The sequence below is a fragment of the Platichthys flesus genome, chromosome 14 (genome assembly GCF_949316205.1).
Source record: "Platichthys flesus chromosome 14, fPlaFle2.1, whole genome shotgun sequence".
Classification (NCBI taxonomy): Eukaryota; Metazoa; Chordata; class Actinopteri; order Pleuronectiformes; family Pleuronectidae; genus Platichthys; species Platichthys flesus.
The window spans coordinates 681,896-697,865 of record NC_084958.1 but is presented as its reverse complement, the minus strand read 5'-3'; the positions used below and the strand labels follow the sequence as shown (position 1 = coordinate 697,865).

General features: G+C 39.2%; 1 protein-coding gene across 5 annotated transcripts in view; it reads left to right on the top strand.

Moving 5' to 3' along the window:
* The window catches only part of depdc5 (DEP domain containing 5, GATOR1 subcomplex subunit), a 32,138-nt gene extending 16,642 nt beyond the window's left edge, over window positions 1-15,496 (top strand). For 4 of the 5 annotated variants that reach the window (XM_062405279.1, XM_062405280.1, XM_062405278.1 and 1 more), the window contains 11 exons: window positions 60-122; window positions 3,203-3,312; window positions 3,473-3,553; window positions 4,619-4,751; window positions 5,187-5,286; window positions 6,941-7,180; window positions 10,534-10,703; window positions 12,080-12,251; window positions 12,327-12,387; window positions 14,860-14,942; window positions 15,022-15,496. In XM_062405279.1, the coding sequence (XP_062261263.1) occupies window positions 60-122; window positions 3,203-3,312; window positions 3,473-3,553; window positions 4,619-4,751; window positions 5,187-5,286; window positions 6,941-7,180; window positions 10,534-10,703; window positions 12,080-12,251; window positions 12,327-12,387; window positions 14,860-14,942; window positions 15,022-15,320 (1,512 nt within the window). In that variant the 3' untranslated portion in view covers window positions 15,321-15,496. The remainder of the gene's footprint in view (window positions 1-59; window positions 123-3,202; window positions 3,313-3,472; window positions 3,554-4,618; window positions 4,752-5,186; window positions 5,287-6,940; window positions 7,181-10,533; window positions 10,704-12,079; window positions 12,252-12,326; window positions 12,388-14,859; window positions 14,943-15,021) is intronic. The other variant, XM_062405281.1, reaches the window with a different exon arrangement.
* The last annotated feature ends 474 nt before the right edge of the window (window positions 15,497-15,970 follow it).

Here is a 15,970-nt window from a genome sequence, read left to right as displayed (position 1 = left end):
TTTTCTTACTGGGCTTGGGGAGTTTGATCCTGGGTTGTATTCTTTGTGTATGCTGACAGGACGCTGCCTTTATTTTGGATTTTATACGTAGCCCACGTTCCTCCTACATCTATCACTCTCAGGTCAGTTATGAGGTTCCTGGGCAACAATGAAGTTACGTGTTTTGCTGTGTGTGTCATTTTGCTGCAGCTCCCCTAACTACTCTGTATTACTGCATGAGCATGCTGTGCAGAAACATGCAATGCAAGAGACAATCGCCTCAACTTGTAGTGCTCCTTCCCATCCTGTTTTTGTTAAGTATGTAGTTTGTTTCCATTATTGTGCTGTCTGCATGTTTAGATTAAGGCTGTTTGCTGTGATACCAGGATCATGTACGATGCAGTTCTTTTGAGTGTTTTTACTTTTTACTTTTTTTTTTACGTGTGAGGATAAATCAGCACCTGAACCATTAACACTGAAAGAATCCTAACGAGGTGGAGCTGACTGCAATGATGGAAAAAACTCCCATGATCCTACACCACTTTAATACAAGCCAACTCTCTTTGGTTATTGTTTCGGATACCCCTTGTGGCAGATATTATGTCTTACATACTAAAATTACAAAAAATTGAATATTTGAGACAAATGGGATTGTAATGCTGCAGGAGAATGTTTTGTCCAATATGATGGAAAACACCTTCACTGTTGGTAGCAACAGCAGCTAGGGAGCTCACCCATTCATGATAGGTCAGTTTTCATTCAGAATTATTACTAAACATCATGACAAATCGTTAAAGTCATGATAGGGCGGCTGTGGCTGAGGGGTAGAGTGGTCGTCCTCTAACCTGAGGGTCGGCAGTTCGATCTCCAGTCTGACCCATCTGCATGCTGAAGTGTCCTTGGGCAAGATGCTGAACCCTGAAGGGCCCCCCATAGAATAATAAAGTGCTGCTAATAGATGCACTGTATGAATGTGTGCGTGAATTAGGGCTGCTCGATTATGGAAAAAATCATAATCACAATTATTTTCGAAATATATTAAAATCACGATTATCTAAACGATTATTAATATGTGCCCTTATTCTGAAGTCTATGCTTTATTTTTTTTAATCACTTCCGGTTCCGGTAAACACCGATGACGGCTGCGTGTCTTATTCCTCCGTGAAACCAGGATATCAGTGCCCGGTTATTCAAACCCTTAATGATAGCAACCCTAACACTCTATGACCGACTGACCGACGCGGAGAAATGCGGGTCCGGTCTGACCGGTCTGAACAGCCTGGCGGGAGCGCGCTTAAGATTAGCGGAGAGCGGCGCGGCTGCTACATAGTCTGCTGCTGCCCTCCCTGCTTTTCCACCCGCGCTGTTTTTTTTCACCGCCGGTCACAACACACACAACTCGCCTCCTTCACTTTACTGCTGCTTGAGAGTGAGAGCCAGTCAGCTGGGCCGCTGAATGCTTTGGGCGAAGGACTGATTGCGCATGAGCGTCTCTTTCGAAAAAAATGGCAAATAATCGTTTCAACTCGATTATAGTAGTTTGGAGATCGTTTGACCCAATAATCATAATCACGATTAAATTTCGATTAATCGAGCAGCATGAATGGGTGAATGTAAAACTGTACTGTGCTTTGAGTGGTCATCAAGACTAGAAAAGCGCTATATAAATACAAAACCATTCACCATTTACCATAAAGTTGGGTTGGTATGATCATGAACAATTTAAAAATGATTGAATAACTTAGTTAACCATGCATACACTCTGGAAACTCAATGTTCTCCAGTTCAGGAGAGTAATTAATCATGCACGTAAAGTGCGATCCTGGTGTAACTAACATGCAATGTATCAGAACTCATTCACTCAGATAAACTTTTGAGGCTCACTCATCAATCCATTAGTGTTGGGGGAAAAAATATATTCTATCGCGATATCTTGCGCACGCAATTATATAAATTCAGTATCACAAAGTATTGTAATTTTTTTTTTTTTAATACTTTATTTACAATTTTTGCAATATTTAATTATATATTTAACAGCCCCTGGCTGGCAAAGCATGACGAGGAGAGTTTCAGAGTTTAAAAGATACCTGAGCATTCCAGGCACTAGCGTGTCTGCTGAAAGGGTGTTCTCCCTTTTTGCAATATTTAATTATATATTTAACAGCCCCTGGCTGGCAAAGCATGACGAGGAGAGTTTCAGAGTTTAAAAGATACCTGAGCATTCAGGCTCAGGTATCTTTTAAACTCTGAAACTCTCCTCGTCATGCTTTGCCAGCCAGGGGCTGTTAAATATATAATTAATATATGCAGGAGATATAATAACAGCCCATAGGAGCACTTTAACATCTGAGCATGTTGACCAACTGAACAAAAATGCCAATATTCCCAAATGAATTTAACATTTTGGTTTATGACCTTGCAGCAAACTGGACTTGACTATAGCAGTACACATTTTTTTTTATTTTTCTCAATTTGATTGAAGCTCTTATTTATATGATTATTCTCAGGTTTATGTTACTCTATTATGTCTGCTTTGTGTTACTGTATTGTATTTAAATAATTTTAAGTTATGTGCTTGGAGCTCAGCGTTCATGTGAGAGGTTTCCTATTCCGAAAATAATTACAAAGGTCCTGTGTCCTGAATGTTTAAGGACAAAGCTTTTGCACTTCAGTCATGTTCAAACTGGAGAAAACGACAGCAAAAAGTATGAGGCAGAAATTGAGTTCATTAAAGAAGAGGTGAGCATGTTTATCTTTACTTTATACAATATTGAATAATATAGGGGACATGAATCCAATATATTGCAGAATCGAATCGCAATACTTGCTGAATCACAATATGTTAAGAATCGCAATAATATTAAATTGTGGCCCAGATATCGCAATACTATCGAATCAACAAATTCTTGGCAATTCCCACCCATACATTCCATACATGATATCAGGACTGAGCTGTTAGATAAGCATATTTACTCACTTCGCTCTCGTGGTATCTAAGCTAACCCCAATACAATGAAGGTGAATGTAATCGTGTTTTTTAAGGTGTTTTGCTAAATTTACTCTTTCATTTACTTAACTTAAGTTCAATTTAATGAAAATGTAACTTTCAGAAACATGAAAAAATGAATTGCATGGCTGAATGCCACTAGATATATGTGAGAGGCAAATCATTAAAATATATAAACTGAAACAGCTCATTTAATTAAGTATTTTAATTGTGTAGTTGCCTGCTGAAGTTAATGAGGTTGCTGACAAAGGAGTCCAGCCTGTAGTGACAGGTGGAGCAGCACAGCCGACAGGAGAGACTGCAGCCAGCAGCAGCATAGATACCAGGTAACTGTTTACTTAATGTACTTTAGGGACTCCTAACAACTTGCACAAAACATGTCTTGCACACATTATCATACACATTTAAATTTTATGCTTCAAAACTCAATTCAGATACACAGTAAGATGATTTTTCTTTTATCCTTTTGCGCTGGTCTGTTCACAGTGGCCAGTCTTCAACGGGAGTTGTATATCTGTCCTCCTCCTCACTTCCCTTGGAGATCCTGGAAGCAATCAAACATCCCACGTAATATTTGATGTTGTTTGTGTCCTGACATACTGTGTGAAATGTTTGTCAATTACTTTAGTTGTGGTTAAATCAGGTGACAAAAAGTCCATTTATTCTTTAATTGATTTGACACCTGTAAAGAAAACCTGCTATATCAGGTATTTTTTATTTCCACATGGTTGCTGTAATCCGTAAGTAGTTATTTTATCATTCCATATTGAAATTCTTATCTCGCAGGATGTTCCAGAAAGCATTGTCATAGTAAACTACCATATCCTGTTATCTCTACTATCTGATATGGTAATTTGAATTCTACAACAGTTGTCCACAACTGATTATTATTGATCAAAATGAGAGAAATTAGGAGATATCTTACTGTAGGTGTATAGGTTGGTCATTGCAACAATATTCATAAAATCACATACTCTTTTGCAATTTGTTTAAAAAGTAAAAATACAACTTTTATTATGTTGCTGCCATTTTTCATATTGAGCTGGAGATTTTTTCCTGACAAGTTGTGATTTTGGGCCAAGTTGACATAGTTTTCAACTATTCTATTTGCTATAATATAGAATTCATAAATTAAATTAAGGTGTTTTTCACTTTGGTGTCCCACCCCACGATTTGCCGGGGCTACAACCTTATTTTATAACTTATAGGGTGCAACTGTCTCATCTTTCCTTGACCAGAATGGTCTGGTACAATGCGCTCAATACTGCTGACACCGCACCATTTCTCACCTGCTCCATCTTTCCCAAACTCATGAACAATACTCCAAGTTAATTAAACTCATCCCCTTGGGCAGCAACCCGCCCACAACCTTGGACTTTAAGGTTCTGATTCTCATTCTGACCACTTAAGACTGCCCCATTGTGAGCTGAAGATCCCTCTCTGATGAGGCCTTCAGAATCACACCATCCAATGAAGAATGAACGTAATCCAGAGGTTGACAAACTGGACGCCCTCTAAAACCCCGGCTGCAACTTGAAATCTTTAACATGAATATCACAAATAGGGATTGGTGACCTGTTTAACCAGTTATTTTTTTTCCGATAGCAGTATCTGTGCTTTCTGGTATTCCAGGACAGGTGTACAGCTTCTCCCAGAGCAGAAAGGTCTCCCACTCAACTGCTTTATCAGCGCTGAGGTTGTTCATTGGCTGGTCAATAATGTCGATGGAGTGGATACACAGGCACTGGCTGTGGATAAGATGCAGGTGAGTCCAAATTTTCCTTGCATTTTTTACAACATCAAGGAAAGATTTGCAGATTTCAAAAAGAGTAAAGGTGTAATTTTCTGTTTGCCAGATTAATTATTGAAGATTATCAGAAAGTGTAGACAGATTTACAGTATTTGTAAAAAAAAAAAACAAAGGCAAGTAGTTTGTATATCCCAAGGGCACTGAGGTTCTCAGGCTGTCAAAATGTAGTTGTTCCCCAGCTTTATCTAAGTACTGAGAAGGGTCTGAATATCTCAATACTGAATACTGACATAATACTGAATACTTACATGGTTGCACATCAGAAAGAAAAAAAAACTTTAAAAGACTGTGTGTGAGCTTATTTCATCCTAGTAACACTTAAGTTATATAATAGGTATAATAAACATAATATATGCAAGTTTCTAGTAATTATCTGTTTGGTTTGTGTAGAAAATGCTGGATGAAGGTTTGGTGACCCATGCTTCTGGAGAAGCAATGCGCACCTTCGTCTACGGTTTCTACTTCTACAGGATTGTTGGAGAGAAGGATGGTAAATGGATTTAAAACGCCCACAGGGGCTGATTTTATCTGCATAAGTGCAACAAGTAAAAAGTGGACCAGTGACATCAATGTCCTCCTTGTTTCAGAACTGCTCTGCCAGTCACAATAATGGTGTGTAAAGTTGCAATCAGAAATATTAAATTCCCTCAACTCAGAATACATTATAGTGATGTGGATGAAAGATAATTACAATAAATTCAAAAAACCTCATTAAACAACAAAAATATTTATACATGATCAAGATTGCCAATTCCTGCCGCAGAAAAACAGCCCCACATCATCAATGACCCACCTCCATGCTTGTCTGTGGGGATGGTATTTTTATGGTCATTAGCATTGCCTGTTGCACGCCAGACATACCGCTGGTCCATAAGTCCAAACAGTTCCAGTTTGGTTTCATCAGTCCATAAAACTGTCACCAAAAACTCTGTAGCCTTATCCAAATTCCACCTGGCATATATTAGTTGACTTTTGATGTTCCTTGTGGTCAAGAGCTGAGTGTGTCTTGGAGTCTGGCCATGAGGCCCTTGTTTATTAAGTGCATATCTTATAGTTGCCACTGAAGCACTTGTACCGGCCTTCATCAGGTCATCCTGTAGGGGTCTTGCAGTCACACAGGGGTTTCTCTGACTAAGTTGCTGAGGGCCCTTGATGGGCTTTCTTCCACTGCCAGGCAGGTTGACAGCTGCTCCATACGTTTTAAACTTCGTTATAATGCTCCCAGTGGTGTTTCTTGGAATATAAATATTTAAAGGAAATTTCTTATACCTGAGGCCCTTCAGGTTTGATGAAATAATCTCCTTTCTCAGCTTTTGTGGCAGCTCCTTTCTTTTTCCCATGATTGCAACTCACCCTGATTACCTTCATGGGTGGATTTTATATATGCATCACAGCTTAAGCAAATTTAGGATCATTATAGAGTTCCCAAAAGCATTATTGTGTTTCAACTCAACTTTAGGCCATAACAACTGTCAGACAGCTTTAAAAAATAAAAATATTATATAGGGGTTGAAAAATTGTGAAATGGCTATCTTAACAAAATATACTGTTACACACAAATACTACATCTTGCATTTGCTGTATTGATTGTATCTATCACTCAACTCATAAAGAAGTCATCCGAAGCAGAATCTTGCTCTTTGAAAAACTTTAATTGATTAATCCTTAAAATCTTTGGGGGGTTGAATATTTCTGATTGCAACTGTATTACAGTTCAACGCATTGAAAGACTCAGAAATGAAGGTGCTGCCTGGATGATGCAAAACAGCATGATCCGAACACATACTTCCTAAATCGCTTTTTTCAGTTTTTCACTCTAAAATGTAACACAGCAACATTTGTACCATAATGCATCTCAAAAACTAAATATTAAGAGGCATTGATACAAGATTTATGTGTTGCTTTAGACTGACACCGCCCATGTGCAGATTCATCAACATGTGAACTGCTTCTTCACATGGCTGCAGAGATTTACTGACCTGAAGGAGAAGCTGTATGTGAACAGCTGTGGACAACAGATTCGTAGAATCACTCAATTATAGATCTATGCAGACAGATTTGTGAGTTAGTTAGAAAAAAAATGTCATTGTTCCCATGTAGACGTTTTGAGAGGGTGTTGTCATGGCAGTCTCTGTCCTCTGCAGGGCCAATCTCCCAGCTCTCCCCCACAGCACCTGGAGTTTGGTCCACTGCAGCCCTGGAGGACTTCGCCCTGTTTCAGAGAAAGTGGTTCGAAGTGGCTTTTGTATCAGAGGAGCAGCAACCTTGCGACCTCCCGACTTTCCTCCTGCCCTGGTTGCCGAGCCGGCAAGCCTCCTACGCAAGTAGGCACAGCTCGTTCAGCCGCAGCTTTGGAGGACGCAGCCAGGCCGCTGCACTGCTAGGTACACTCAGCCTGAACCTCACAGCCCACACCACAGAGGAAACATGGTCACCTCCCTCATCCAGTCTGATGCAAATCACACTCAAGTCTATTTTGAAGGATTGTGTGGGTCTAGTATTAGCATGTTACGCAGAGCGAGAGTGTTTTTTTTTAAGGCATCTTGGTCATCCAAAAGTTACAATAGAAATCCTAATTGGTTGTTCTACTGTCCTTAATGATTATTTCTGTGTATATTATGGCAGCACAATTTGCTCTGGCCCATATCCGCACATCACCTCTTTTGGAAGGATATGTACCATGCTCAAGTGAGCTCCAAGCCTTCCATAAATCAATTCTCTTCATCTAGTTCAGGGATTCCCAAACTTTTCAGCCCGCGACCCCCAAAATAACGGGGCCAGAGACTGGCGACCCCCACTTACCCTGGATGTGTTATATAATGTTGCACACATCTACGCACGCTCATTATTAGGCCTATGCAAACACAGGCATACAACACAAAAGAACAACAGCCTTACAGCCATGATATTATTTTATAGCAATTTAAGAAAGAGAATATAACCAGAATACAGGGAAACTCCCTGTATAAACAACTGTACTTAAACAAGTATGCAGGTGCTGTCTGTGCGCATCTGAATGCATAACGAGCAGCAGACACCTTATTGCTGCCATGTGCAAAAACTTTAGAGCTATTTATTTTAACCTAAACATTACTTTCATTTCTTAAACTCAGAAATGAGATAGGTGGGCAATATGCAAGTCAATTCATGGCTTTATTTTGGAAACGGCGACTTGGAGATCATTCTCCACCTTTAGTTGCGATCTGTATTTATTATTCTTTATGTAGGTCAGGGCTGAGAAAGTCTTTTCTCAGCCAGCCTTGTTAACCAGTCAGGGTCAGAGAGGTGGTCAGCAAGCTGGGATCCATGCTCCATCAAAAATATACGCACCTCGTCCCGCAGCTCATACAGGCGGCTCAGCATATTTCCCATATTTTAAATATGCCACCTCATATAATGCCCTTTGAGCTGCGGCTAGGACTTTCTTTTGGCCTTGCAACTCTTGCTCGTACCACTCATCCGTGTTGTAATAACCTCATGGTTCAACAAAGAAAAAGGAAAAAACTGATGGAAATGTTTGTATTGCATGGTTCTACTTTCAACTCATATTTATGTATATATTTATACAATAATGGGTTAAAAACTCCATTTTAAATTATTTTAAAATTGTGTAGTTGTTTTTTGGGATCCCAACTTTGGGAAACCCTGATCTAGATGAGGCGCATTGTTTTAAGTTTGTCTCAGTTTTCACCAGAAAAATAGAACAATTATTGAAAAACAAAATGAAGTGCAGCTAACTATCGTATGGGCAGGTTGGCAATGCAACTGCAAAGGTTATGTTGTCAAAATGCTTAATTACTGGATTCAGTTATAATAAAAAAAGTCTGATTTTCATTATTAGCCGTCCTTGTTTGCCTGGAAACCAAATTTTACCCAATGCCTTCTCAGTAACATTAGAATGAGGTAGGTGATTGAGGTAGGCCCCAACCTGTGGTTTTATCTCCCGTGCTGAAAATTAGACCCACTCTGCCCCTTATTCTCTTTACTTTACTGTTATGTTATGTTTTCAACAAAGATTACCACAATAATTTAACAGCTCATAATGCTTCCATTATTATGATCTGAAGAGAAAAAAAATGGAGATCAGTTGCTTGAATCCCTAAAAATTTGTATAAATGCAATGGTTAAAGTTGTATCACACTGTGTTTGCCAATGTAAGACCAATGAGCCCTACATGTTTATAACTATCACAGACATAACACTCACCACAGTCGTTTTTCATCCTGCTCACAATGTGGGAGTCTTACCCTCACCACCAAGCTGATTCTATGTAACATTTCATCTTTCCTGTTCTGTGATACAGATACTGGACTTATCACTGATACCCGTGGGTTTTAGATCTGCAATGAAAAGATGGTTGTGTTTCCAGATGTATAGAGCATGTCTGTAGTAGTTGTTGTAGTGCCCACAGTGGCATCTGTCTGATGTGGCCACAAATTTCCCAGCCCCTCTATCCACTAAGTGCATGCTGTGTGGTTAGTGTGTTGCTGATCCAGGAGCAGTAGAAGCTGGTGTGCTCGTGTGGTGTTAGCGGCTGTGGTTCAGTAGTGCTGTTGTGTGGAATGTCCTCGCCTGTCATTCTCTAGCTGGCTTTTCAACAGAGAGCACCATCAAAACGCAGCATGTTGTGACTGTTTTCTGCTCTGGCTCCATTCTTCCCTCATACAATTGCTTTATTATACTACAAGCTTCATTGGTCACCTCCACTTATTTGTAAATGCTTGCCCATTTTAAAGTGACAGCTTTAATGCTTACTGTCAGTGTCTAATGACTTTATTCATCACTTATTTGTTCAAGTGGTTATTCATTATAGCAGGAAACCTAATTTTGAATTGTTTTTGCAGCACACACATACACACAGCTTGAAGAAAAAGTGGTTAATTTCCACAAAAATATCTTAAACACCTTGATTTATGAAATAAATTGAAGCATCTGCATGACTTTCATGTCTTTATTTTCCATTTGGAAATCAGAGAGCTCTGAGAACAACATGTCTCTCCTATAACTTTATATATCTTTCTGGATTAATTTCACTTCGACCATGATAAGATGCCAGTCTTGTTAATTAAACTGGGTTAACAGATGGCATTGTTTGTTATAACTTTTCTCAATCTGCAATGTGAGAAAAACTGGTTTAATGATAGAATGTCAATGTTGAAGTTGTAAAGGAGATAAAGCACATGTATTTCTGATTAGGATCCTATGAATTATGATTTAATTGACTAGAATATAAAAATTGCATCATTTCAGGAATGAAAAATATTTTAAAAATAATAATGAAAAAAAAAGGTAAATATTACAATCCATAATTAAAGTAAACTTTGTTCAAAATTAATTTAACATCATAAAAAAAACTCAACAAAATTTGTCATTCATAAATGTGAAAATTAAGTTTGGAAAACCTATAGGGTAAGAATATAATGAGTGAATTTTTATTTCTGGCTGAACCATCTCTTTCACTTTTCATGACTGGCAGCTCTGCACTTTCCTGTTATGTGTGGTGACAACATTCAAATTTTTTTTTTCGTTTTAACAAGATGAAAGTAGATCGGATTTAAAGTGCTTTTGTCCATTAATTGATATGTATCCATAATATTCCTTAACTCAGTGTTGACAGACTTGAGCCTCTTTTATTCCTCCATTTGCCTAGCTATCATGCCATCCACTTCTCATTCTTTTGCTGCCGGTCTTCCGGTCTGTCCATCTCTCTCTTTCTCTGGCTCCTTCTTTCCTCCAGCTGCTACAGTCCCGGAACAGAAGACAGTCACGCTGGATGTGGATGTTAACAACCGCAGCGACCGTACTGAATGGTGCAGCTGTTATTACCATGGAAACTTCTCTCTCACAGCGGCCTTTGAGATCAAACTGCACTGGATGGCTGTCACTGCTGCAGTGCTCTTTGAGATGGTAACTTGACAAAAACAATGATTTTCTTTCTCATCAACATTGATCTTATTGCTGAATTTTGCAGCAGTACTTAGATACTACCCATACAAAGATCAGTATAGTCGACAAAGTAGATAGTACAAACCCTTGAAAGAAAACACTTAACCCAATGTAGCCTAGCCCTGTTAAAATATATTTGGACCATCTGTGTACAGGTTATTAACTTCACATTTGGTATATGTATTCTTAATTGACCATGAAAGTGAAGTGTTGATTTTGGTGCAATTTGGATAGGTGATACTTTCAATATTTATAGTAATTGAATATAAAGGCTACCCTCTAATAATCCATGTGCTTTCACTCTGTGGACTAAGTTGGGAGAGCGTGGCCTAGGGGATAGAGCGGGTGCTCTGCAACAAGAAGGTTGCCGGTTCGAATCCCACTCTATCCCATCTGCATGCCTAAGTGTCCTTGGCAAGATACTGAACCCCTAAATGGCCCCTCATAAATGCTGAGTGTTCTAAAAATGTAAGTCGCTTTGGATAAAAGCGTCAGCTAAATGACATGTAATGTAATGTAACATGTCCTCTCCTACATCCTCTGATAAACTACCGCACTGGTCGGCAACTGGGTCAAGCTGCGGGTCGAAGTTGCAGCAAGATCATTTCAATATTTTTATTTCCCCTCACTGTAGACATTCAGTGACGTCACAGACTAGAATTCTTTTATGGACAGTCGCCAAAGTGCTTGCCCATTGTTGGAACTGTTGGGTTTGTTTATGAGAGCAGAGTACTTGAAAATAATGTTGTCAACTTGTCAAGTTCATCAGTGTCTATGAAAATGTATCACTATCTACATTATATGAACATTTAGAGGCATCAGTGTTTTAGAAGTTCCATTTAATTTATATGATTGATCAGAATTTTGTATGTCCTTCCTTCAATAATCTCTTAATAGCTTTGAAAGGGGCCTGATCTAGAAACCAATTTAAACAGTGATAGGATTTCAATACTATATAATATATATATATATTACACTGGGTACCTCATAAATTGTAGAATTTTCCTTTGGTCAGTTTTGCTGACCCGAAGGTGAAAACTGAAGCTCAATAGCTTAAAAAAAAACGTCCAGATAGAACCTTGTAATTTAAAATCAACTGGATTTGCGGCGCAGTTTACAGAGCCATACAGAGAATTAGAGATAAATAATAATTTAAAATACTTGTTTAAGTTGAACATCTTGTCTGTGTATGTGCATCACAAACAATTTACCTTGTCACAAAGCTGGAGGATTCTGAAATTCGGCTTTAGTTTCACTTAACGAATTTTATAACACCTCTACAGAGACTAAAAGTGTCACACTCAACTGCCAGTTTTTAATTAGCTGTTGTCTGTTAGGTTCAAGGGTGGCATAGGAAAGCAGCCTCGTGCGGCTTCCTGTTGGTTCCAGTGCTGGAGGTTCCATTCGCTCTGACATCCTACCTGTATGGAGACCCCCTGAGAGCCCAGCTCTTCATCCCTCTCAACATCCAGTGTCTGCTGAAGAACGGCAGCGACAAGCTTTTTGAAGGTATAGAAGCAATTAGATTGAATGCTATGTGTGTGATAGTAGATTATCATCTGTGTGTGGTCACATCTCTAACAGGTTTTGAACCAGAGACATACTGGGAAAGGATGCAGCTCTTCCAGGAGGCCATACTGTACAGGTTGTTGCTATTTTGTGATTTTCAACATTTAAAGTTAACTTGGACATTTTTTTGTGCTTTCTTCCTCAGCAATGGGATATCCTCAGAATAACTTTGGTTATTTTTGGGAGAGAAATTATTATAATTCAAAGAATAATTCAACTTGAGAAAACCATAGTCTTCCCTCTCCTTGATTAAGTTTGCTTTTAACAATATGTAGACGGAAGTATTTTGGACAATTACACATAATCTTTTTCTGTCTCTGACCCTCAGTACATTCAATTTGAAATAGCTATGTCTCAGCACTTTTGGAATGTAATTATTTTTTTAAGTTTTGGTTATAAACATATGATACAAATTTTACTCTGGATCAAGGATGATCCGATTAGATTTTGGTGGTCGAAGGTCAAGGTCAAGGCGACCTTTCAAAGCGCATTATTTGACAAGTGAATGCAATATCTATGGGACGCCTTGAGGGCAGTGTTGCCAACTCCTCAGTAAGGAAAGTAGCTATTGGCTGTCCTAAAGTGATAGAAATCGCTAGATGACGTCATCACCTAATTGTCATAATTGTAATGGTCCCTGTAGGACATTCAAGAAGTAAGAAAAAAACACCCTAAATATGTTTAGAACTACAAATGAGCTTTCTTCTATAGAAGCGTATTGCATTTAGATAATTATCTCGGAAATCCAAGTGAAGTTAATTCTTGTTTTGTTTTTTTCTATCTTGCCATTGAAATGGGCAATCACTTCTCATAATAACTTCATGACTTTATTTCTGTGTCTAGACCTACATACATAAATACAATTTGTCCTGTATTGTTAAATTTTAGAATATCAAATTTAATCAAAAGGCTGTTAAGTGGGTGGAATTGCTAGCTCTATGTCTTCAAATTCAATACAAACATTGAGCTCAAAGATGAACTAATTGGATTTGGTGCCTGGAGGCCGTTATTTTATAGCCTGACGTTGTCAGACTCACAATTCTAGTCAGAATGTGAGTCTGAGACCCCTCCATTGGGCTGTGATTATGGGGCGTGTTTCAACTGACCAGGAAGTAAAATTCCTCTTCGCTCAATTGGATAGACCTACAACCAATCAGAGCAACGTAGTATGTGACGTATGCTAAGCAACGCATTGTGAGTTATTTACTAACGCCGGGTTCACACCAGACGCTTCAGCGCAGCGCCAAGCCTTAAATAACAGCTGGCTCCCATCCACTCCCATGTTAAAACTTTGTGCCGTTCACACCGGAGGCTGAAGCACCGCGAGGCAGCCTTGGTGCAGCGCGGTGCTTCAGCCTCCGGTGTGACTGGCACAAAGCCGTGCAGCGATCTACTGGATCAACGGGTGATATTATTAGCGCTGCCCGGCGGTTCAGCCTCGCTTCAGTGTCCGTTGTGAACAGCCAAGCACCAGGGCGATAGGGATTAGCGCGGTGCTTTGGCGTCGCCTCCACGTTCTGTGTTCCTCTTTCAAAATGAATCCGCTATCGATGTCTTCTAAAACAGACTCAATGGCAGCATCTACACATCTCAGCTTGCCAGCGGCAGGCATGTTTGTTGAAAACGAATTCAACCCAAGGGCACTTTGATGACGTGGTTGATTATGTTACCGTTGATCATCTGTCAATCATATAAAGCCCGCCCTGACAATCTGATTGGCCCGGTCGGGCATCATTTTTTCCCAACGGAGCGACTACAGACCGAGCTGCCCGACCAAAAATGTTGTGGGCGGGGCTAAGTTCGTCTGCCATCCAGGCTAGTTATTTTATAGGTTACCTTCCTATTCCCTTCTTTTTTTTAAAGATATTTGCCTTAATTTTTTTTGCTGATAGTGCATTTGTTTTTTATCTAGTTTATACATGTAAACATACAAGTTGCTGTTATTCATCCCTTAGCGTCCTATTTAAGGTCTTGATCTTAATCTTTAAAGTTCCTTGAGATAATTTATGTAATGATTTGGCACTATACAAATAAAATGTAATTGAATCGAAAATTAAAAAAAAGATAAAATTGTAATTGGTATATTTTTACATAGCCCTTTTTCTAGTCTTGATCACTCAAAGAACTTTGTAGTACAGTTTTATGTTTACCCATTCACACACACATTCATACAGTGCATCTATGTGCAGCACTTTCTCTAAGAGAAGGGGCAATGTGGGGTTCAGTATATTGCCAAAGGAAATGTCGGCATACTGACGAGGGAAGACTGGGATGGAACCAGTGACCTTTTGGTTAGAGCACCACTACTCTAAACCCTGAGCAACGTGTGTAAAATAAAATTGCATCCCAGATTTAAATACATTTTTATTCACAGTAGCTGTTTAAACCTTTAAAAATTCAATTACAAAATGAAACTGACATTTTACTAAACATTCTGTTCGTAGAATATCTCTACATGCTCAGGAATGAGGCACAAATATATTTTCAAAAAAATTTTCTTCAAAAAGTCTCACATGCAGGAATGAATAAATGTTTCTCTTTCTTTCAGATTTGGCTTCGTGCACGACAAGTTTTCTGCTTCTGCTTTTAATTTCCCCTCTGAGAACAAGCCCCAGTACATTCACGTTACAGGTTTATTTCTTTTATTAAGTCACATTTGCTGCTTTTTGGTCACTAGACATGAAGCTTAAATCCCACTTGTTCCTGTCAGGGACCTTGTTCCTACAGCTCCCATACTCCAAGAGGAAGTACTCAAGTGGACAGCAGCGCCGCCGCCGGAACTCCACCACCTCCAACAGCCACGGCCCGTTCGGCAGCGAGGAGCAGGTCGGTTACTACTGGGCCTATAACACCATGCTGACCAAAGCCTGGAGGACAGGTCTACTGGGTGACGAGAGGCTGTCTGACCGCCTGCTCAGGGACTTCACTGACTTCTGCAGCAACAAGGACAGTAGACTGCTCAACTTCTGGGACAGCTGCCAGGAGAAAATGAACACTAGCGCTCCCTAATAGGACGAGAGATGGCTGGAGGAAAAAAATTATGTAGAGGACAATAAAAGGACTGTGATAGATTGAAAGAACAATTTTACGACTTTTTGTTTTAGCAGTTTTCATGAACACACACTGAAAAAAGTCTCAACACTTTTGGAATGTAACAAGAAGGAATTAAAACACTTTGCTGATGACTGTTTAAGTGGAGAAGAATATTATTCAAATGTATTGCTGCTGCTGTTTGATATATATATAAATATGAGTCAAAACTTACAAAATGCTGTAAATCCGACGATTGAGCAATATAACAGAACCCATTATAGGATAATCCTGTTATATAAATATGCAAAAAAGATTTAAAAATAAAAGCTATATTTTAAGCTTTATACTTAACCTCATCTCAAACAATCCCCCGCGGGTGGCATCAAACATGGTTATTTACAAAACTGCGTCATACAGCTAGGTACTAGTGCAACATATCGTTAGATACTAAGACTCTTCTGATGTAACCATGTCAAGATCCGATCACCACAATCAACGTCTCAGTCAGACCGGAAGTAAAAAAAGTACGATCAGAAAGTTGACGTGACTCACCTAAGAAGCTTCATATTAATCCACAGATCGACAACATTCCAACAAAAACGGTGTTGGTTCATTGCCAAAGGTCC